Source organism: Pteropus vampyrus, unplaced genomic scaffold (genome assembly GCF_000151845.1).
Source record: "Pteropus vampyrus isolate Shadow unplaced genomic scaffold, Pvam_2.0 Scaffold77, whole genome shotgun sequence".
Classification (NCBI taxonomy): domain Eukaryota; kingdom Metazoa; phylum Chordata; class Mammalia; order Chiroptera; family Pteropodidae; genus Pteropus; species Pteropus vampyrus.
Window position 1 is genome coordinate 2,678,850 of NW_011888858.1, and position 20,153 is coordinate 2,699,002.

Below are 20,153 nucleotides of genomic sequence, written 5' to 3' on the forward strand. Positions count from 1 at the left end.
CTCAAAATGTTCTCTGTATCTCTGAGTTTTATTTTGTTCGTTAGATTCCACATGTAAGTGAAATCATATGGCATTTGTCTTTCTCTGACTTACTCTACTCAGCACAATACTCTCTAGGTATATCCATGTTATTGCAGATGACAAGATTTCATTCTTCTACTTATTTATTTTTATGAATTTATATATACAATATTCCATTGTATATATATCACCTCTTCTTTATACATTCGTCCACTGATGGACACCCAGGTTACCTCCATATCCCTATCGTAAATAATGCTGCAATGAACATAGGGATGCACATGTCCCTTCAAAGTAGTATTTTGGGTTTTTTGGATAAATATCCAGAAGTGGGATTACTGGATTCTTCTTTGTCTGTTATAGTCTTTGTTTTAAAGTCTATTTTGTCTGGTATAAGTATTGTCTGGTATAAGTAAGCTTTTTTCATTTTCATGAAATATCTTTTTCCATCCCTTTAATTTTAGTCTGTGTGCATCTTTTGATCTGAAGTGAGTCTCTTGTAGGCAGCATATGCAAGGATCTTGTTTTCTTATGCATTCAGCCACCCTATGGCTTTTGGAGTACTTGTTTACATTTAAAGTAATTGTTGACAGATAAGTAGTTATTGACATTTTATTATTCATATCTTTGATATTTTTTTCTTCTTAAAGAAGTCCCTCCAGCATTTCCTGTAATATTGGCTTGGTGGTGATGACTTCCTTTAGCTTTTTTTTTGTCTAGGAAACTCTTTATCTGTCCTTTGAGTCTAAATGATAGCTTTGCTGGGTACTCTTGGTTGTAGATCCTTGCTTTTCATCACTTTGCATATTTCATGCCAATCAATTCTGGCCTGCAAAAATTTCTGTTAAGAAATCAGCTGACAGTCTTATGGGAGCTCCCTTGTACATAACTAATTGCTTTTCTCTTGCTGCTTTTAAGAGTCTGTCTTTAACCTCTGGCATTGTAAATATGTGTCTTGGTGTGGGCCTGTTTGGGTTCATCTTGTTTGGCACTCTGAGCTTCCTGGGCTGTATGTCTATTTCCTTCACCAGGATAGGGAAGTTTTTCATCATTATTTCTTCAAATAGGTTTTCAATTTCTTGCTCTCTCTCTTGTCCTTCTGGTACTCTTATCATGCAAATGTTGGTATGCCTGATGTTGTCCCACAGGCAACTTAAACTATCTTTATTTTATTAAATTCTTTTTTGTTTTTGCTGTCCCAGATGGGTGTTTTCTGCTACCTTATTTTCCAAATCGCTGATTCAATCCTCTGCTTCATCTAATTTGTTGATTCTCTCTAATGTATTCTTCATTTAACTTACTGTATTCTTCATTTCTGACTGGTTCTTTCTTATGTTTTCTATCTCCATTTTCATGTTTTCTATCTCTCTGTTAAAGTTCTCACTGAGTTCATCTACTCTTTCCCTAAGTTCACTGAGCATCCTGATAACCAATGTTTTGAACAACCATGTAGTTAAAAGAGTACAAAATTCCTAAGAACTTTTCCAAATTTGAATTTTGCTATCTACTATATATGAGATTAAAAAATTGTATAAATATAAATGAAACTCAATATACCCATACAATGGAATACTATTCAGCCATAAACAGGAAGTACTGGATACATGCTACAGCAAGCAAGAACCTTGAGAACACTGTGCTAAATGAAAGAAGCCAGATACAAAAGATCATACGTTGTATGGTTCTACTTATATAAATTGCCCAGGATAGGCAAATCTATGGAAATAGAAAGTAGATTAGTAGTTATCAAGGGCTGAGCAGAGGAAAATGGAGAGCGGCTGCTAATGTGCATGAGATTTCTTTTTAGAGTAAGAAAAATGTTCTTATTAGATAATAATGATGTCTGTGCTACTTAGTAACTAAAACAAAACCACTAAATTATACACTTAAAAGCCTGAATATTATGCTATGTCAATTAAAATATATATATATATATGTAAAATAAAGCATAAAAATTTTCTTATGGAAAGTTCTGGCAAATCGATATGACATCTACTTACCAGTTGAAGTTTTGCCATTGTTTCTTCAAGATTCCGCATTTCAGAGAGATTTCTTTTAATCTCTTTCTAGGAATAAAAAGCCTATTAGGTAAAACACCTTAAAGTCAAGAATACTTATCACTAAGTCACATTAAAAATAAGACCAAGTCATTTTTCAAGTAGTTCATGTTCCCTCTCACCAGTGGGATCTGAAGCTTTAGCCCTGAGCCTCAATATCAATGAAGAGGAGGCAAAGTTGAGGCTACTCTTTAATTTCTTGGTATCCTGAATGCTCACAGGAACCTATTTGTAATATCTGAAACAAGAGGGCCCCTGAAAATCTTTTTTTTTGCCTGTATACTTGTAGGACTTTCCTTGAACCCTGATTTTCAAAATTAATCTTATGGCACTATCATTTCTTGATTTTACTATCCTATTTGCTTTCTCTCCACCTTCTACTATCAACACAGATCCTCTGTACTGCAACTCAGAACACTGAATGCCAAGATGAACCCATAATGCAATATATATATATGACATATTACTGAAGTGTAGACTTGAAACATAATTTTATTAGCCAATGTCACCCCAATAAATTTAATTTAAAAAGTACTACGACCAAATGGGAATCTTTTGTGAGCCAGTTGTCATTCTTGAGCAATGCCAACAGGACATGAGAAGTTGTGTTCAGTATGTTGTGTGCATGAGCACAGAAGATGTAAAAGGAGGTAGAATAAGAAAGGTATGAGATATATGAGTATTGCAATAAAACTAAAGCCACAAATGCAGAATTAAAAGTGCACTAACAATGTTCTTCATCTTTAAGACTGTTTTGGCTATTCCGGGTCCCGTGACATTCCATACGAATTTTAAGATTTTTTTCCTATAAATGCCATTTATAGTTTTAGGGATTATTTCGTTTATTCCCTTTTTGGATTTTAATTATTAGTGTATTGAAACACACCTGATTTTTGTGTCTTGCATTTATATCCTGCAACTTTGCTGAATTTGTTTATCAGTTGTTTTTTTTTTTTGCGGAATCTTTAAGGTTTTCTACATATAAGACTCATGTCATCTGAAAACATAAATTTACTTCTTTCCAATGTGGATGCCTTTTATTTCTTTTTCTTGCCTAAATGCTCTGGCCACGACTTCCAGTACTATGTTGAACAGAAGTGGTAAAAATGGGCATCCTTGCCTTGTTTTTGATCTTAGAGGAAAAGCTTTCAGTCTTTCACCACTGGGATTGATGTTAGCTGTGGGCTTTTCATAAATGGCCTTTATTATGTTGAGGTAGTTTCTTCCTTAGTGGAGGTGACACTGTATAAAATTAATTCAGTGATGTAAAATAGAGTAGTGATCTTCAAACTACGTTATACCTATTTCTGAGATAATATAAAGACTTTCCAAGTATTATGTAAAACTATCATATACACATGGTTTTAAGGACGCAATATCTAGGTTTTTATTTTTATATATTTATTATTTTTTTTAATTTTTTAAATTTATTTTTCCCCCCTCTTTAATTCCCCCACACTCCCCACCTTCTGCCCCTGACCTATGGATGTTGCCGTTTCCCCTTAAGAACTGGATCTCTGAAGGCGGGGCGTCTCCTCCCACAAGCTCGGGGTGTGCACCTGGGGGGTCTGGCGCACCCCCAGGGCTGGCGCACCCGGGGTATGGTCTGTGGCTCCACCTGGGGCGCCGACCTAGGACCTTCTGCGTGTAAAGCAGACGTGCTAACCACTACACTATGGAGCCACCCCGTAATATCTAGATTTTTAATTTACATAAAGTCCTTCTTAAAAATTATCTGAGAAACTGCTTGTGGTCTAGGAATTATGTGAGTTCTCCTTTCCCACCTTCTCTCTCACAACTGCCTCTCTCCCACTTTTCAAAAGAAAGGCATACATTTAATGTCACACTGTCTCAAGATATTGAAAAATTTTTGAAGCACCAGACAAAAAGATAATCTGATGTTAGAACTGTCCAAAGCCTTGAATTAAGGCATTATTTTCTCCCATTATATCTTATTGAGAAATGCATTTCCAATAAAATTTTACTTTTGTATTTAATAAGAATTTATGAGCATTTGTGCTATATCTGTCTCTTTGATCCACTGATTGCTAATAATTGTAATGATAACACTATTTGGAGGAAAATGCTAACACTTTGAACCTTATACTAAGAATATTTTAAAAAATAAAACATTTCAATTCCTGTATTTGTTTTATTGCAGAGACATCTGATAGGGTGATCAGAAAAAGATACTCAAGCATAAAATATGTTAAAATAGGATAAAATTTTGTGGAGATTTCAAGAAAGGGTCATTTGGATTCTACTGGCTAAGAATAATGTGACAGTGTTATTTTAATAGAATATTAAAAAAAAATCGATATTTACAGTAGACTAGATTACATCCTTTGTATCTATTTAAACTTAAAGATGAAAAATGTTAGCCACCAACTTAAAAATGTGCAAGAACATGTAGAGTTTTAAAAAATACATTTAAAGGGGCTCATGAGCACAAAACAACAAAAAGAACAAACTTCCAAAGCTTGTTCACAAAGCAAAGAATAAAAGGACAGAGATGGAGATTTGAAAGGAAAATAGGACAGCATGGAGAGAAATACACCCAAACAACCAGTACAAGCATTTAGAGCATATAAACAACACTTTAGAAAAACTTGAATTACAAAACAAACAAACCAAAAGACTCAAAATCAGATATCAAAAGGGCTCAAGCTCACTATGCTCTAAGAGAATTAGTAGTCCTGCAACCTAGACATACCTTTGCTTCCCCAAGTTCTTTATCAGCAGTCTCAAGCACTTCTTCTTTATGTCTTTCCAACTGCTGTGCTAACTGGTCTATTTCAGTTAATTCTTGGCAGAGTTTTTCATTTTTGTTACTTAAGTTAACAACTTCAGTAGTCACTGTATCCTTGGTTTCCATAAGCTCTTGTATATGCTTCTCCAGGTCTTTATTAGCTTGCTGAAGAAAGTCAACCTAAATTGAATTTGTTAGGTACATGAATTGGAAAATTATTCTAAATACTAAACTTTCAAGATAATATTTCAAAATATTACATTCAAAAAAAATACCACAACTATTTTATATTCACAAACTTATACTGTTTTGATTTACAAAACTGACAATATGGTTTAATATATAGCCACTGACTTTAGATTTTCAAGCATGGAAGGAAAGGATAAGAAATTTGTGTGAACATTTTCCCAACACAGAATTCTAAGAATATGACAAGAATATCGATCACTATGATGATAATATTACTCTAGGCCGTTCTGTCTAATGTAGTAGCCACTAGCATCCACATCTGGCAACTGAGCACTTTAAACGTGGCTAGTCCAGACTGAAATGTGCTATAAATGTAAAATATACACAGAATTTCGGACTTAGCACAAAAAGAATGTAAAATATCTCAATATTTTACAAATTAATTACATATTGAAATAATACTTTAGATGTATGAGATAAATATTTTAAAATTAATTTCATCTGTTTTTTACTTTTTTAATCTGGCTACTAGAAAATTTTAAATAATATATATGGCTCATATATAGTTTATTTTGGACAGCACTACTCTAGAACTATTGCTGAAACTTGAGCCATACTCTATTCTGGTTGTGCCCAAGCAGCACTGACATGTCTAAATTTGTAAAGGTCATGTGACATGCTTTATGAAACTCTCCTATTCTTGCACTTTTAGGTCAAATGCATGGCAGGGAATCCATTACATAGATTGTTAAAAAACTGCAAGTTTAATTTTTATATTTATTTTTTAAAATCCTCTTTTTTACATTGTAAAAGAAATAAATATTCATAAAATTTTAAAAAATAAAATCCTAAGGAAGACTATCCCATCACACAAAGATAAACTCTGGTAGTATATTTTGATATGATCTTTCCATTGTTTTATTTGAGTTTACATACATTTTAAAACAGCAAAAAAGATCACATTTTGTTTACAGTTTAGTCTCTTCTCTTAAATACTTAACATTATGGTATATATATTCCTGCCTCATCAATATTCTTCACAAATATAATTTTTCAATAGCTTCATTCTATATCTGAATATTTGGGCTCTATCAAATTTTTCCCACTGTTACATAATACTTCAGTGAACAACACTGTCACTTTTACAACCCCAGGGACCATTATAAACACTTAGGAGTTTATACACTTAGTGAAATAACTATAAAAGTCATTACCTGAATATTTAAATGAGCGATAAGCTTTTCATTGGTTTTATTTTTAGTCTCCAGAGAGAGGATATCAGAGGAGCGGCCACCATCCAATGCGATGGAAAGTCGTTCTATTTCTCGTTCTCTTAGTTCAATCTGAAAACATAAAGTCATGATAACATTTTTAAAAATCTAGTTTTCAACCAAAATGATTAACACTGAATAAACATTTATTTAGATATACTTCCATTTTTCTTACGTTGCACAATGTACATATACAAGAGATTAACAAACATTCATATATGTATTCACACATATATGAGATTATAAAACACATATGTGTAGAACAAAAATACAAAAACCCCCCACAAAATGTCAACATAAGAATAGTCAGCATGGTTTTCATAAGTATTTCTACTGAATAGATTCTTCCTAATTTATTTTTTGGTTTTTATTCCCCTCTGCTAAGATTAGGCAGTGTTTACATAAAAGAAACTGCTGAGTACTAAAACTGCGTCTGAACTACTTCAGTGCCTAGTGAAATAAATGTAGAATAAACAAATGAATTTAAAACACACCAGAAAATGAATTGCTACTGAAATTCAATATTAAAAAGAATAGGAAGCTGGAGTAAATTTAATGATTATTTAGGAAACAACAGTTGTACAAAAAGATCACTATTAATCATGAATTCACACTATAAACATGCAAGAATTTGGAAAAACTCACACACTTTAAAGATTTTTTTTCCCCCCTAAAAATTGAAAACAAAAACCAAGCATTCAATTCAACAACTATTGAGCACAGTTCTAGGTATATAGAGACGAATAAAACATGACTCCTGACTTTCAGGAACACAGCTTTACAAAGAAATCTAGCAAGTAAGCCAATAATTTCTGTACAAAGTTGTTTAATGTTAAAATAAAGGAAATAGGTATATGGCACCAAAGTAGTTAAGGGAATAAAGTGATTTACTTTCCATATGTTCATACCTGTGGAAATTAGTGAAGGCCTTATCAAATAAATATGTTCAAAAAGGTAATAAATGATTCTATAAAGAGAGGGAGGGGATGTTCCAATTAGTGACACAGAAGGATAAAACAACATGGTATGTTTGAGGGACTAGAAATGGCTCAGTATGACTGGACTGTAATGTGCAAGGGAACTAATGGTTGGAGGTGAGTCTGAAGAATTAGGCAGGAACTAATTATGACAAACAATGAATACCTTGCTGATAAGATTACTCTGAACTCAAGAATGAATTTGATAAGAATAAAACCAGAGGCAGGATTAAGCCTAAAACAGTGGAATAGGGAAGAGCAGAAATAAGTTCAAGGAGTACTTAGGCAGAAGAAACGACAGAACTTGATGAGTGGTATTTAAAGAGAAGAGAGTGAAATCTAGGAAAACTACGAATATTGACTTGGGTAGATGGTGATGTTATCAACCAAAGTAGAAATTATAAGAGGAAAAACAGATTTGAGACAGAAGACAAACAAGTTCAGTACAAAACATGTAAATATAAAGAGTCTTTATTCAAGTAGAAATGCCCAGTATTAAGTTGGATATATGGGTCTAGAGCTCAGCAGAGAGGTTCAAGCCTAAGAGAGATTGGGGAGTCATCAACATACAGACAATATTTTAAATCAAGAGAATGAATGAGATCACCAGAGAAAAAATACAGGGAAAGGAGAATGGGTCAAAGACAGAATCCTGGAAAATAGTAATATTTCAGGGAACGGGCAGAGGAGAAAAGCAGAGAAAGTTATAAGAGGTTAAAAAAAAAAAAAAGAAAGAAAATGGAGTCATAGAAGAGTTCAAGGAGAAATTATGAATAATGTCAAATACTGGAGCAGGTCAAGAAAATAAAGACTAAAAGTATCCTTTTGGATCTAGCAATTCATGTCAGTGGTGTCATTAACCAAACTAACTTATGTCCTGGTGGGGTAGAAGCCAGACTGCAATTAGTTAAGGAGTGAGCAGAAAGTAAAGAAGCAGAAACAGAAGAGTAAGGTACTCTAGAGAAGTTTTCATGAGGGAGGAGAAAGCAGTAGCAAGGAGAGGTAGTTAAAAGAGATTTTTTAAAGGGATGGTAGTGATGACGATAATAGCTCCTTCTCAAATGACTGTTATGAAGATTAAAATAATTAATAATTATAAAGTGGTCATATAACTGTTTGTTAAAGAAAGAATAATCGATTAAAGCAAGGTCCTAAGGAAAATAGAAGACATGTGGCCAAGAAAGACTAAGCTTTAAACAGAATACTACTCATTAAGTCTTGAGAGCCTGATTATAGAGGTAGAGATAAGCAGTTGAGACAAAGTAATGTCCTGAGAAGGAAGGTGTTATAGATTGGGGAAAGAGCATGAAAAGAACAGCAAAATATAGAATATATGCTGAGAAAAACATAACTCAAGCAAAAAAAAAAAAAAGACAGGCAACACAGAGGACTCAGCTCAGACTGATAACCACAATACATTGGAAGTTCCAATCACAACGGTCAGACTATTTTCTCCAAACCTCAGCCACCTCACAGAGATAGCGAAGGCTGGTAGGTTTATGTTTATAAAGTACTTAGAAAAAAATGTGATGAAAGTGTGATTATAAGTTGAAAAATATTCAACTCATGTATATCTGATATTTTCATCTGTCCATTAAGGAAGTTTTTGGCTATTATTATGATGCCTTTTCTTTTAACTCTATTTTTATCCAAATAATCTTCAAAATACTTTACGAACATAAGAGTTATACCAACATTTAAGTTACATCTATATTTGCATGTGCAGATCACATTACTCCAAAAAAAAAAAAATACTGAAAATGAAAAAACGTGTTACCCCATTTAAACTTCAGTAAGTACATTAAGGAAAAAAAGCCTGTAATTACCCAAATCAGAACTTAGTTATGAAACAAACAGAAAGTATGAAAGAACAAAGCTTGTATGGTTATGATCTAACTGTATCTATTAACTCCCCTGCTTCTTCAGAAAACTGTTTTATGAAATACTTAGTATTTGTAGAGAAAACAAAAAAAATATGGCAACACAGAAGAGTAACATTCAAATAAATTTATGTTCAAAATGACAAAAACTGTAAGAATAAAAAAATTAATAAACACACCATGATAAAGCAAAGCACACTTTAATAAAATATCTCCTGAGATGGAAAGAGTAATATGGTTAAAAATTATATATGGGGAAATAGATGATTCACCTAAAAGAAAAACAAAAATAACAAGACAAAAAACTACTATTTACCTCAATGCATAATGAAGGGAATGGAGTAGAATTTACCTCAATGTATAATGAAGGGAATGGAGTAGAATTGCTCTAAAGCCATCTAAGCTATTCAGCTATTAACTCTATCAACAAATTGATGAAAAAGATAAAAGCTATATAAACACTCAGTATCAGTAATATCAAATATAACCCAATTCTATTTATAATCACAGCATACCCAACTGAAACCCTACTATGCAAATAAATAAAAATCCTACCTGCTTGTTATAATCTCTCAGTCCACTTTCCATCACTGATAATTTTTCTTGTAACTGGTGGACTTCCTGTTGAAGTTCTTGAATTCTGAAACACATTCATAACTAATACCAATATACTTTTGTTAAGAAATATAAAATAACAAGAAATGAAACTAGACACATTCCTTTATAAATTCTCTACTTTGTTTCTCAACAAATTATGAAGTGTTGTGCCAAAGCATAAAGTATATCATCTTGTAAGTTTTATAAGAACAGATAAAAAAATTGAGTTATAAATAATTTGAAACTAAGAAACATTATACAATAAAATACCTACTACTGCATTTTGATCCTTAGGACAACTCTTTGAAATGATGCTAATTCTCAGGTTCAGAAATTGAAGTAGTCTAAAACTCACAACATGATTAAGTAATGTAAAGGCCTTAAATATGTTTTCTGACCCTAACTAACTCTGTATTTTCTAAAAAACTGTATTTTCTATAATCCTGGAGAAAAAAAAATATTGAGAAATACTAAAACTTTCCAAATAACTAAAAAAGCAACTCCTTTCTGGAACTTGTTAATTGTAACAGAATTAAGATTTGTCCAAATTACCTCAATTCTGCAATTGCCCATATGTATGTATATGACATCCAACCTTGCCAAGCATTAACATACATATGACACAACCACTTTCACACTGGAAAGATAAGGCCTGAAACCAGGTCTTCTTTAAGAGAGATTTTCCATGGGGTAGAATAAGTGAGGCTGGACACAGTTCATCTCTGCTAACACTGGAACCAACATTTTCTACTAATCTATGTTTAAGAGAAGAGTACCTATGCAACTGCACTCATATATATGCAGGAATGACTGAAGACAAATGTGCATTTGCAAATTAAAACAAACAAGATAACCAAGAACTAATGCACCTATAATGGTTTGATAGAAAAGAAAAATGGTGAGAAAGAAAAAGACAGAAAATGATTCATATGCAGCCAAAAAACTTCCTTAAACAATATCAACACATTGTCTAAGAAGGCCTAGATTGTAACTGCAACAGAAAAATACAAAATATTTCAAGGTTAAGGCCAGATAGCTATATAAATAAAGACATGTTATACTGTGTGAGAATAACTGAGCTATGAGAGCCTAATCAGTACTTTACCCAAAGTACTTCTTTAGATTGTTACATTGAGATTAATAAAGTGGAAAAACTCCCCCATAGTCTCTGCATAATCTATAAAATGAAAAGTTATCTGCACTGCTTCCATATTTTAAAATGTTTCTCTATCTATGACCATAGAGAATTTCACTAGTGCTCTCTTGCTTCTTTGAACCCCTTTAAATTTTCTTAATGGCATTTTGTGTATTTCTCTTGTCTCATTTCACTACTGGATTATAAGCTTCTCAAAAGCAGCTATACCATCTTTTTTATCTTTACATCCCCAGAACACTGATATCATGCCTCTCCTAGAAAGCTTAATGAAGTTTTAATTAAAACAGAATTTATATGATTCCAATTAAGCAAACATGTAGACCTAGAGAATCATGAAGCAATAATTTCAAAGCCAGTTAGTTACAAATCTATCCATGTCAATTGGCATTTGACGTAAATATCAATAAAGTCCTGTAAAAGATAACTTAACTTGGGAGATGAAACTAAATGTCAAAGCAACTCTACTAAAATACATTCTAGATGGCACTAAATTGTTTTAAAGCAAGTATGGTCAGAAACATCAGGTATATGATCTCTCTGAAATCAAAGTTTCAAAATAAGTAAAAACATTCTATATTCAGAATACATTCAGAAAGTATTTACTGAGTGTTTATGCCAAGTTCTGTGCTAGGCACTGGAGATACAACAGTTACTACAAAAGCCCTACTGTCAAGAAATATTTACTTAATCAAGTTATCAATTAACTAAAGCCAACAAAAAATTATTTAATGCACCTGTTATCAGCCACTTGTAGGAGGTCTGCAATGTAAGGGTCATCTGGCTGAGGAACTGGATAGCAACTGACTTCGGAGGGAGGGGCTGGTTCGTCAATTTGCATACGCTGGCGCCTAAAAGCAATACTTCTTTTCTTGCCACCTAAAAAAAAGGGGGAATTTTAAAAAATTTTTAAAAAATTAAAAAGAAACAAACTATTGTTTTAGAATTAAATATTCCAGAAAGTTAGCCTTTTTGTTATAAAGTCTATCTCTGGCTCATGTTCCATATTGATAAAATATTTTCTCCCTCATTTATACCCACCTAGACCTTAAATTAAACAATGCCTTCCTGAAAAATCTCAGCAAGAACACAGTTATAAAACAAGTTTTATTCTGCATGCTTGGCATGTATGCCCAGATTTAATCTGTTCCTCTACTAAAGACCAGCCTTTGGCAAGATTAAAAGTTGAGTGTAAGTTGTGGTGGTATTCACTATTATGAACTCAAGAAGTCACCATCAGCAGCAAACTGTCAAATGAGGAGCTTAAAGGCAGTGAGAACTAAAATACTAATGTTAATTAAGCAATGTCAAAAGAGCAGATAACTGAAATTTTAGGCAGTAAAATTAGTATACAATGAAGTATCATCTGTAATATAAAATCATGCTATAATCGGAATTAGTGGGTAATGCTTTCTTAATTATCCTTGAAACTAGCTAACGTAATTTCTTTTTTATGAATAAATATACCCTGTTTTGGTCCAAACCATGTGGATAATTTACCTTTTCTAGCATCTAATCAAGATTAGTCATGTACTTAAAAAACTCATTGATCCTCATGAAGAAAAAATAACCCACAACCTTGTCTTCATTAGAATCCTAATAAATTTAGGATGAAGTAAGCAAGTAAAAAGTATTTAAATGACCTGCCTGTAGTTATACACCTAGACAAGACAAACCATTTTCTTCTTCCCTTATCTACAGGTTTTCTACCTTGGTTGTACCTCAGTTTCTTTCAAAGATCCTCTTTTTCCATTAGTCTCTTAAATACCAACTTCCCTAGGGTCTGTCTCTGGTATTCCTCTCTTCCCAGACTACATCTCACTAGATAATTCCTACTACGCCCATAGCTTCAATTGCCATGATACCCCAATGACTCCCAAATCTGAATCTCAATCAGGGACCACACTTCTGAGAGCAGATCTACACATCTGACTACATACCAGAAATCTCAAAGTGAATATCCTGTGGGTATAATACATCCAACACGTCCCGAAGAAGACTCCTATTCACCTCTCACGTTCTCTCCGTTAAGAAATAGCATCGTCATCCACCTACTCATTCACTTGAAACAGAAATCTGAGAATTCCTCTACTTCTCATCTATCACATTCAGTCACTAAATTCTAGTGATTACACCTCCTCAATCTCTCTTGAATCTGTCTCATTCTTTTCTCAGGAAACTTGATTATCCTCTTTTTTCCTCAATCTTCTAGTTATGTCCAAGATCTTTCCCACTTTTCCCCATCTTTGCCTCACAGTCCACTTCTCCATTTCATTTCCTCCCTTCTCAAGTACCACTAATTCTTCCCTACCCTGGCTTCTCAGTTCCTTAGCTGTCAACTCTCATGAGTGCCCTCTCCACTCAACTTCAAGCATACAACCACATGACTATATTTGGACTTGGTCACCACTCAGAACTGTGCCAGCTTCTAGATTTTCAACTCCCTTCTGATCATAATCTTAATTCTGACCAAATTATTATTGGTCCTCACCATGCTCTTTAACTCCTCAGTCTCTACATAGTCTCATAATCTAGCACTTTCCTATGTCTCACTTACTTTTATAATCATGATCCCATGGTTCAGATATCTCAATGATACTGTCACTAGTACTAGACATTCTCCCACCAACCTTATGCCTTGACAACCAACTTGGATATGCCCCATCATTCCTTTTCTTGTGCTTGAGAACTACTGAGCATAAAGCTAAAAATAGTAAAATTAAGAAAGTATGTCATTTACAAATTCTTTCAGTATGGATTACTTTTATAACTAAAATAATAATAATAATAGGAAAGAGAATTTAAAATAATGATTAAAGAAATAAAACTCTGGGCATTGAAGTTAGACTTCTTACATCTTAGAAGCTATTATTATATAAGTTTCTAAGTACATGTAAAAAAATACTACCAGGATATTCAAATACTGAAGTCTAAGCACAAAAATCCAAAGTCCTATTTCAGTCCTATTAATGGTTTTAATATCTTTAAAACATTAGATGGGTATAATTGGTTCTGAGAAGGAACAGACTTACCTGGAGTTTGTACAACAGCATGCAAATTCTTTTCCTGAAGTTGTTGAATTCGTTCATTCTTAGCTTTGCTTTCTTTCTCCAAAAGTTTGAGTTTATGAACATATTGGTTATTCAAAAATTTCAGATCAGCTGTTTCACACGCGCACTTCTTCAATGTAGTTTTCAACTCTTAAAAGATTCAAAGACTATTTTATAGGTCAAGAAATCTATGAAGTTCTTCCATTTCACAAAATGCAGAAAGTCACATCAGTTTGAAAGGCTCTACCTGGTTCTTATGCATGGTTAGTTTGAAAGGCTATTATTATCTTTTCTATCACTATTAACAAAACTGCAAATAAGTTACTAAGCACAAAAGGAAATTATATTTATATTTTCTTCTGCTGTATGAGCCTAATATAAACCATGGCTTTTGATCCAGTAAATTGGGTATAATGCCAAAAGATTATAAATTCATAATTCTAGGTTTTAGGCAGGGCTTTCTACTGAACATAAGAATTTATAATAAGATAGCCATATAATTACCCTTTGCCCAGTATTTTTTGAAATCATTCTTATTTTACCTTTTAGCTCAAAGATGGAGTATTAAAGAATCAGAATGATACAGAGCTTTCGACTAACTTTACTCCCTCTACTTCCCCCATCAGAGAGAAACAGAATTGTTCCAAAATCATTTCCTCAGTTTCAGCATTTAATCTTTTCTATAGCAATTATAAATCTAAATATTTAATCCAGATATAGTGGAGACAAATACAGATATAAAAAATAAAAATTTACTTTATTTCTTGGGAACTCTTCAACATATCCTACAGAATTTCATGAGCTGTAGCAAGTAGACCCTTTTATTTTCTAATCAATGGTTTAAAAATTACATTAGCCTTTCCTACATATAAAACAAAAAGGGCAAAAATATTGGATTTTTAAAATTACAAAATTTTACCTTTAATGTGTTGGGCTGATTGTTCTCTCAGTTTCATTAATTCCAGGTATAATTCATTATTTTCCCTGCTCAATCTTGCATTTTCAAGTTTATAAGGTTCCAAAACAAAATCAAAATTGGCACTTTCTTTTTCAGCTTTCACAGAAGATAATTTTGATTTCCGAAGACTTTCTGTTGTATGAACTAGGTCACTAAAATGAAAGAAAAGAAAATGTAAATACAAGGAAATGCTCTTTTAACTTAAAAAAATTTTTTCTTTAACTTCCTAATAACTAAAAATATATTTCTAAATAAGCTTAAATGTGTAAATGCTAAGTGAGCTGAAATCTAAAAACAAAAACACTAAGAGTCTTTCAAGATACCAGGAAGTATTCCAAAATTTCTCAAAACAAGATTAAAAATTATGAAGTAATTTTTCATAATTATTATTTGAATCTCCCCTCTGGTTCATCCCCCACGTCCAATTGGTTGATCCTGGAATCAGTGAAACTTATTTGTTCATTCAGCAAATATTTATTGAGTACCTGCTATCTGCTAAGTGCCAGGTACACGATAAAGAAGAATCAGTTCCTTACCTCTAAGAACATAGGCTAGTGGAATATTTACTCCAACAATATCTATTGAACAGAGAATACAATAAAGAACCCACTGTCCATGGAGCTTATAATCTATTGACAGTTTGTCAAAAAGTTAAAATACTATGGGATAAACTCAACAAAATAAACTTCAGTGCCAAGTATGTGTTCAGCCTGTCCTAGGTATAGCAGTGATAAAGTCAGTCTCTAGTCTCATGGCATTTGATTCTAAAGAGAAGCAAAAGTTTCTGTTCATGAAAGCAGTTAGGGTAGAATGGAACAGCCATGACAAAGTTTTGCAGGCCATATAGCTGACCAAGCACAAGGGCAAGGGAGGAGAGAGAGAAGAAAGAAACTTTGCAGGCAGATATTACAGCATATGAAGAAACCTAGGGTAAGAGTGTACATATGTTTAGCAAGTTTCAAGTCCTTCTCCACATGGGAGATGAATCTGAAAGGACTAGATCAGGAAGAGTTTTTAAGGCCATACTAAAAACCACAAAATATCTTTCATACATTCTCTCTCTTTTCCATCATCTCTTATAGTCCTACTGTGAAAGCTCAATAAGCAATTTCCCTGCTCCAGTCTCAAATCACAGTAAGAGAACTTGTGGAAAAAAACAAAAATCACAAAGAATCTTTCAGTTAAAGTAACATGTAACAGCTAAAGAAATGACCAATTATCACATATTAGAGAACCATTATTAATAGTAATTAAAGACTAGTAAGTAAGGCAGACATAGAACTCCCAACTATAACAGAAAACCACATAAAAAACTATAATTCTACTCACAGAAAATACTTTCAGAAATGTTTATTCTGAAAGGTATAGTGTGAATGGTGACCCCTAGAGTTTTGCAATGTAGAAGCCCTGAAGTGATGACAGGGGACCAGGATCTAGGATGAATAGATGAGCTTCAGATGATTTAAGGACTTTTCAGAAACCTACCTATTTCTTTACTAAAGCAAAAAGATCAATCAGAAACTAGATAAGTGGGATTAAGGATCACATAGGTTTAGAACTCTATTTTCATCTTTACCTGAAAAGTTTTTCTACCAAAGGTAAACATTCCACTGTCAAAGTCTGGCGGTATCCCAACTGATCCAATCTTTTTCTAATATTAATATATTTTCTTTCTGCAGCTGTAGTCATTTTGTCTTCCCAAACTAGTTTTATTCACTTCCAAAAATTAAAGTCCTAAAAGAAAAGAATGAAACATCATTCTATTAGTATAGCTATTAGTATTGTTTTATGATAAAAAGAAGAGTCTTTTAATAGGAAGTAATTATTTTTTTCTCTTTAGGCAGATTTAGATCTCTTTAAATCGAATGCTTATGATATTCATGTTGCTGCATTAAAATAAGTAGCTCTTCATAAACTTACATGTGAAACTTAAAACAATAAGGCTTCTTGAAAAAAACAAAGGAGAATATTTTCCTGAGCCTGAGGTAGGCAGAGAATCCTTACAGAAGCCTCTTTTAAAAGCAATAAATATGAAAGAAAAATTTGATAAATTAGATCTCATCAAATTAAAAAATATCTGCTTATCAAAATATTCCATTAAGAAACAAAAAGGAAAATATAAGAGTGGGAGAAAATATTCATAATATCTAACAAAGGATTTGAACATGGGATATATAAATAACTCTTACAATTCAATTCTTACTAAAGACAACTCAGTAAGAAAATGAGCTAAAGCCCTGAACAGGCACCTTACAAAAGATATCTTAATGAGAAGAATCATATGAAAAGGTGCTTAACACCATCAGGCATCAGGGAAATAAAATTTAAAGCCACAGTGAGGTACAATTTCACCCATACTAGAATGGCTAAATTAAAAGTACAATATCAAATGTCAAAGATTTGGAGCAACTGGAATTTTTACACTGACTAGAGTGTAAAAGCACTGTGGAAAATGTCTTGGCAATTTTTTATAAAGTTAAACACACTCTACCCTATAACTCTGTAATTCTATTCCTAGGTGAAAATAAAATAAATATCCACTAAGAGGCTCTACAAGAATATTCATAGCAGCTTTATTCATAATAGCCCCAAACTAGAAACAACCTAAATATCTGTCAACAGCAGGATAAGCTATGATATATTTACACAATGTAATAATATTCAGGAATAAAAGGGAAGAACTACAGATACATGTCAACCACACAGATGAATTTGAGTAACATTATTTGAGCAATAGAAGCCAGACACATATACCATATGATTCCCTTTATATAAAGTTCAAGAACAGGCAAAATTAAACCAGGTGGGCAGAAATTAGAACAGCAGTCACCTGTGGCTGGTGGGTGGTTATTGACTGGAAGGTTTAAGAGGGAACTTTCTGGGGTGATGAAAATATAACCTTGATTGGGGTAGTGGTTACCCAGTGTATACATTTATCAATGCTTTTCGAATAGTACACTTAAGATCTGTGTGTTTCACCATGTAAATTTTACTTCAATTATAAAAAAATACACAAACACCTAAGTGTCTCTGGTACGTTTTTATCCTTGTCTTTTAAAATATTAATAAATATATTGTCTATCGATCTGCACAAAAATGTAGTTATCCAAAGATCACTTCTCTAGAAACTCTGCTCTTTTCTAACCTTTCCCAGGCAAATATAGTCCTAGTACTCTAAACCAAGTGAAACACTTCTATTGTTTTATTTGACATCTCTATCGTTCTTCACAATTTATAAACCGTGAACACATGTGAATACATGCGAAACTTGATCCTCACAACTATCCTGTCAGGGAGATGAGAACAACGAAACCCTCCCTATTCAAAGATCAAAGGTTGCCTCAATAGAGTAACCTTCTCAAACCGCAGGGCCACAAAGTCGGTGAGTAGTCAGGTCTCCTGAGTCGTGATCCAGCACTCTGGTTTGGTTTCCGTACCATGCCGCCTCAACTTACCAATCACTTCTAAGTTAGTACCTCTCCTTAATTATTCCTTTCTACAAATCTTTTCCCTCCATACTCTCCCTAACCTTTTATTCGCGTGGCGGCAACCCTTTGGACTTTCTCTGTTCCTTCCACAGAGGGACCTGGCTGATGCCGGGTGTATTAGAGAAACTTCTGGAGACATCAGAAATACACCTGTACAACTAAGAACTAACAGGCCTTCACCACGCAAACATTTCCCCTCTGGTACCAAACTGGGTGACCCAGAAATAATACTTCCTCACATACTGCAGCGGGGGGCAGAGGTGAGGGATGAATAAATATGAATCAAAAAAGCATCATGACACAGGATAGATGCAAAAGATTAAAATTCTCCCAAGGACAAAAAACTTGTATTAGGCTTTCCCCACCCATGGAACTACTGTCTCCACCCGCCCCCACACCACACCTCCATCACTCAATACTGTGGCTATACTGAAAGTTTCTAGCAAAACAACATAAAAGGTTAGGTTTGGAGGTCCCCCACGCATGGTGTTTAGAACTACCCACCTACTTAAGTCTGCGGGATTGACGTCTGAAAGCCAGCATATCTTATTCTACTAAAGTATCGGTGGGTATGCATGCACATGGACTAAAAACTAAAACAAAACACAACCTTAACTGAGGTTGTCTCGGAGTCCTTCCCTAAAGACTGGAAGGGAGAGGATGTTTTCACAGGTGCAGACAAAGGTTAACAAACGGCTCTTGTTCTAACTTTTAGGGGCATTTCTGTGTTTACAAAGAGCACGTATGAGTATGAGTCTAATACGAAGAGGCCATTTTAACTTTTAAATCAACCCATCAGTCAGCAGCTGGCCAGTCTGCACGGACTGCACAGACGCCCGTGGCGAGCCGGGCAGGGGGCAATCAGGCAGCTCCAGGAGGCCGACCTCCCGCCGCAGCTTCCCGGTCGGGGGTCGAGGGGAAGGGGTGTAGGAAGCGGAGCCGGCTGAGACTCTCCGCGCCCCGCCCGGCCCCACTTCCTCCCGCGGTAGCGCGGCCCCCTCCCGGCAGTGCCCGGGCCGGGCCGCGGGGACCGCCCGGGAAGAGAAGGCACCGCCCCCGCCAGCCCTACGTCCCGGGGGCCGCACTCACCAGCAGCTCCGGCCGCGGCTCCCTCCGCCCGCGGCCGCATCGCCCTGGAGCCTGCCTCCCTCGCTGGTTCCTTCCGCCCCAAACACCGGCTCCGGCACAGGGGCAGTTTGAAAATGGCGCGGACAGACGATCCCAGCTGGCGCGGAGGAGGCGCCGCGGTTGCCCCGGTAACGGGAGCGGTGACCGACTCGCGGCGCGCAGCGGCGGCGCGCCCGGCGGCGAAGGCGGTGCCGGGCGCCTCCGAGCCCGGAAGCGGAAGAGCCCCGGAGTGCGCGGACGGGGGCCGGAGGTGGCCAGCAAACCCTTGTGGGCTGGGTGCGTTGACATCCGGACGCTGGGTTAGAATGCTGCCCCAGCCCTGGCTCCCGGTGGGGTAAGCCTTCGCTGGCAAGGTGGAGGCCTACTCACTAGTAAACTACAGCTTAAATGTCACACACATTTCATTTGCAACTTTCCCAGACAGTCACCCAATATAGTTGTTGCTCCTAAATCCGTGTCCCCTTAAGGCTCAGTGTAGGTCCTTATACAGTAAGCCCTCTGAATTTTGCGACTTTAAACAAAGGACATACAATGAAACCAAGTTTATCATAGGCTAATTGACATAAATAAGAGTTAAGTTACTACTACATATTTTTGGTCACAAAAACCACTGAACTAAATAAAGACCCCCAAAC

The 20,153-nt window shown here is 34.9% G+C and overlaps 1 protein-coding gene across 2 annotated transcripts in view; it reads right to left on the reverse strand.

Moving 5' to 3' along the window:
* CEP135 (centrosomal protein 135) overlaps positions 1-19,711 on the reverse strand; it is a 66,093-nt gene extending 46,382 nt beyond the window's left edge. The window contains exons 1-9 of one of the 2 annotated variants that reach the window (XM_011362619.2): positions 19,480-19,711; positions 16,479-16,636; positions 14,864-15,054; positions 13,927-14,094; positions 11,632-11,773; positions 9,700-9,784; positions 6,231-6,359; positions 4,792-5,007; positions 2,022-2,087 (exon numbers count right to left, since the gene is read on the reverse strand). In XM_011362619.2, the coding sequence (XP_011360921.1) occupies positions 2,022-2,087; positions 4,792-5,007; positions 6,231-6,359; positions 9,700-9,784; positions 11,632-11,773; positions 13,927-14,094; positions 14,864-15,054; positions 16,479-16,591 (1,110 nt within the window). In that variant the 5' untranslated portion in view covers positions 16,592-16,636; positions 19,480-19,711. Of the gene's footprint in view, positions 1-2,021; positions 2,088-4,791; positions 5,008-6,230; positions 6,360-9,699; positions 9,802-11,631; positions 11,774-13,926; positions 14,095-14,863; positions 15,055-16,478; positions 16,637-19,479 lie in introns of those variants that run through there. The other variant, XM_023532099.1, reaches the window with a different exon arrangement.
* Between the last annotated feature and the right edge of the window lie 442 nt (positions 19,712-20,153).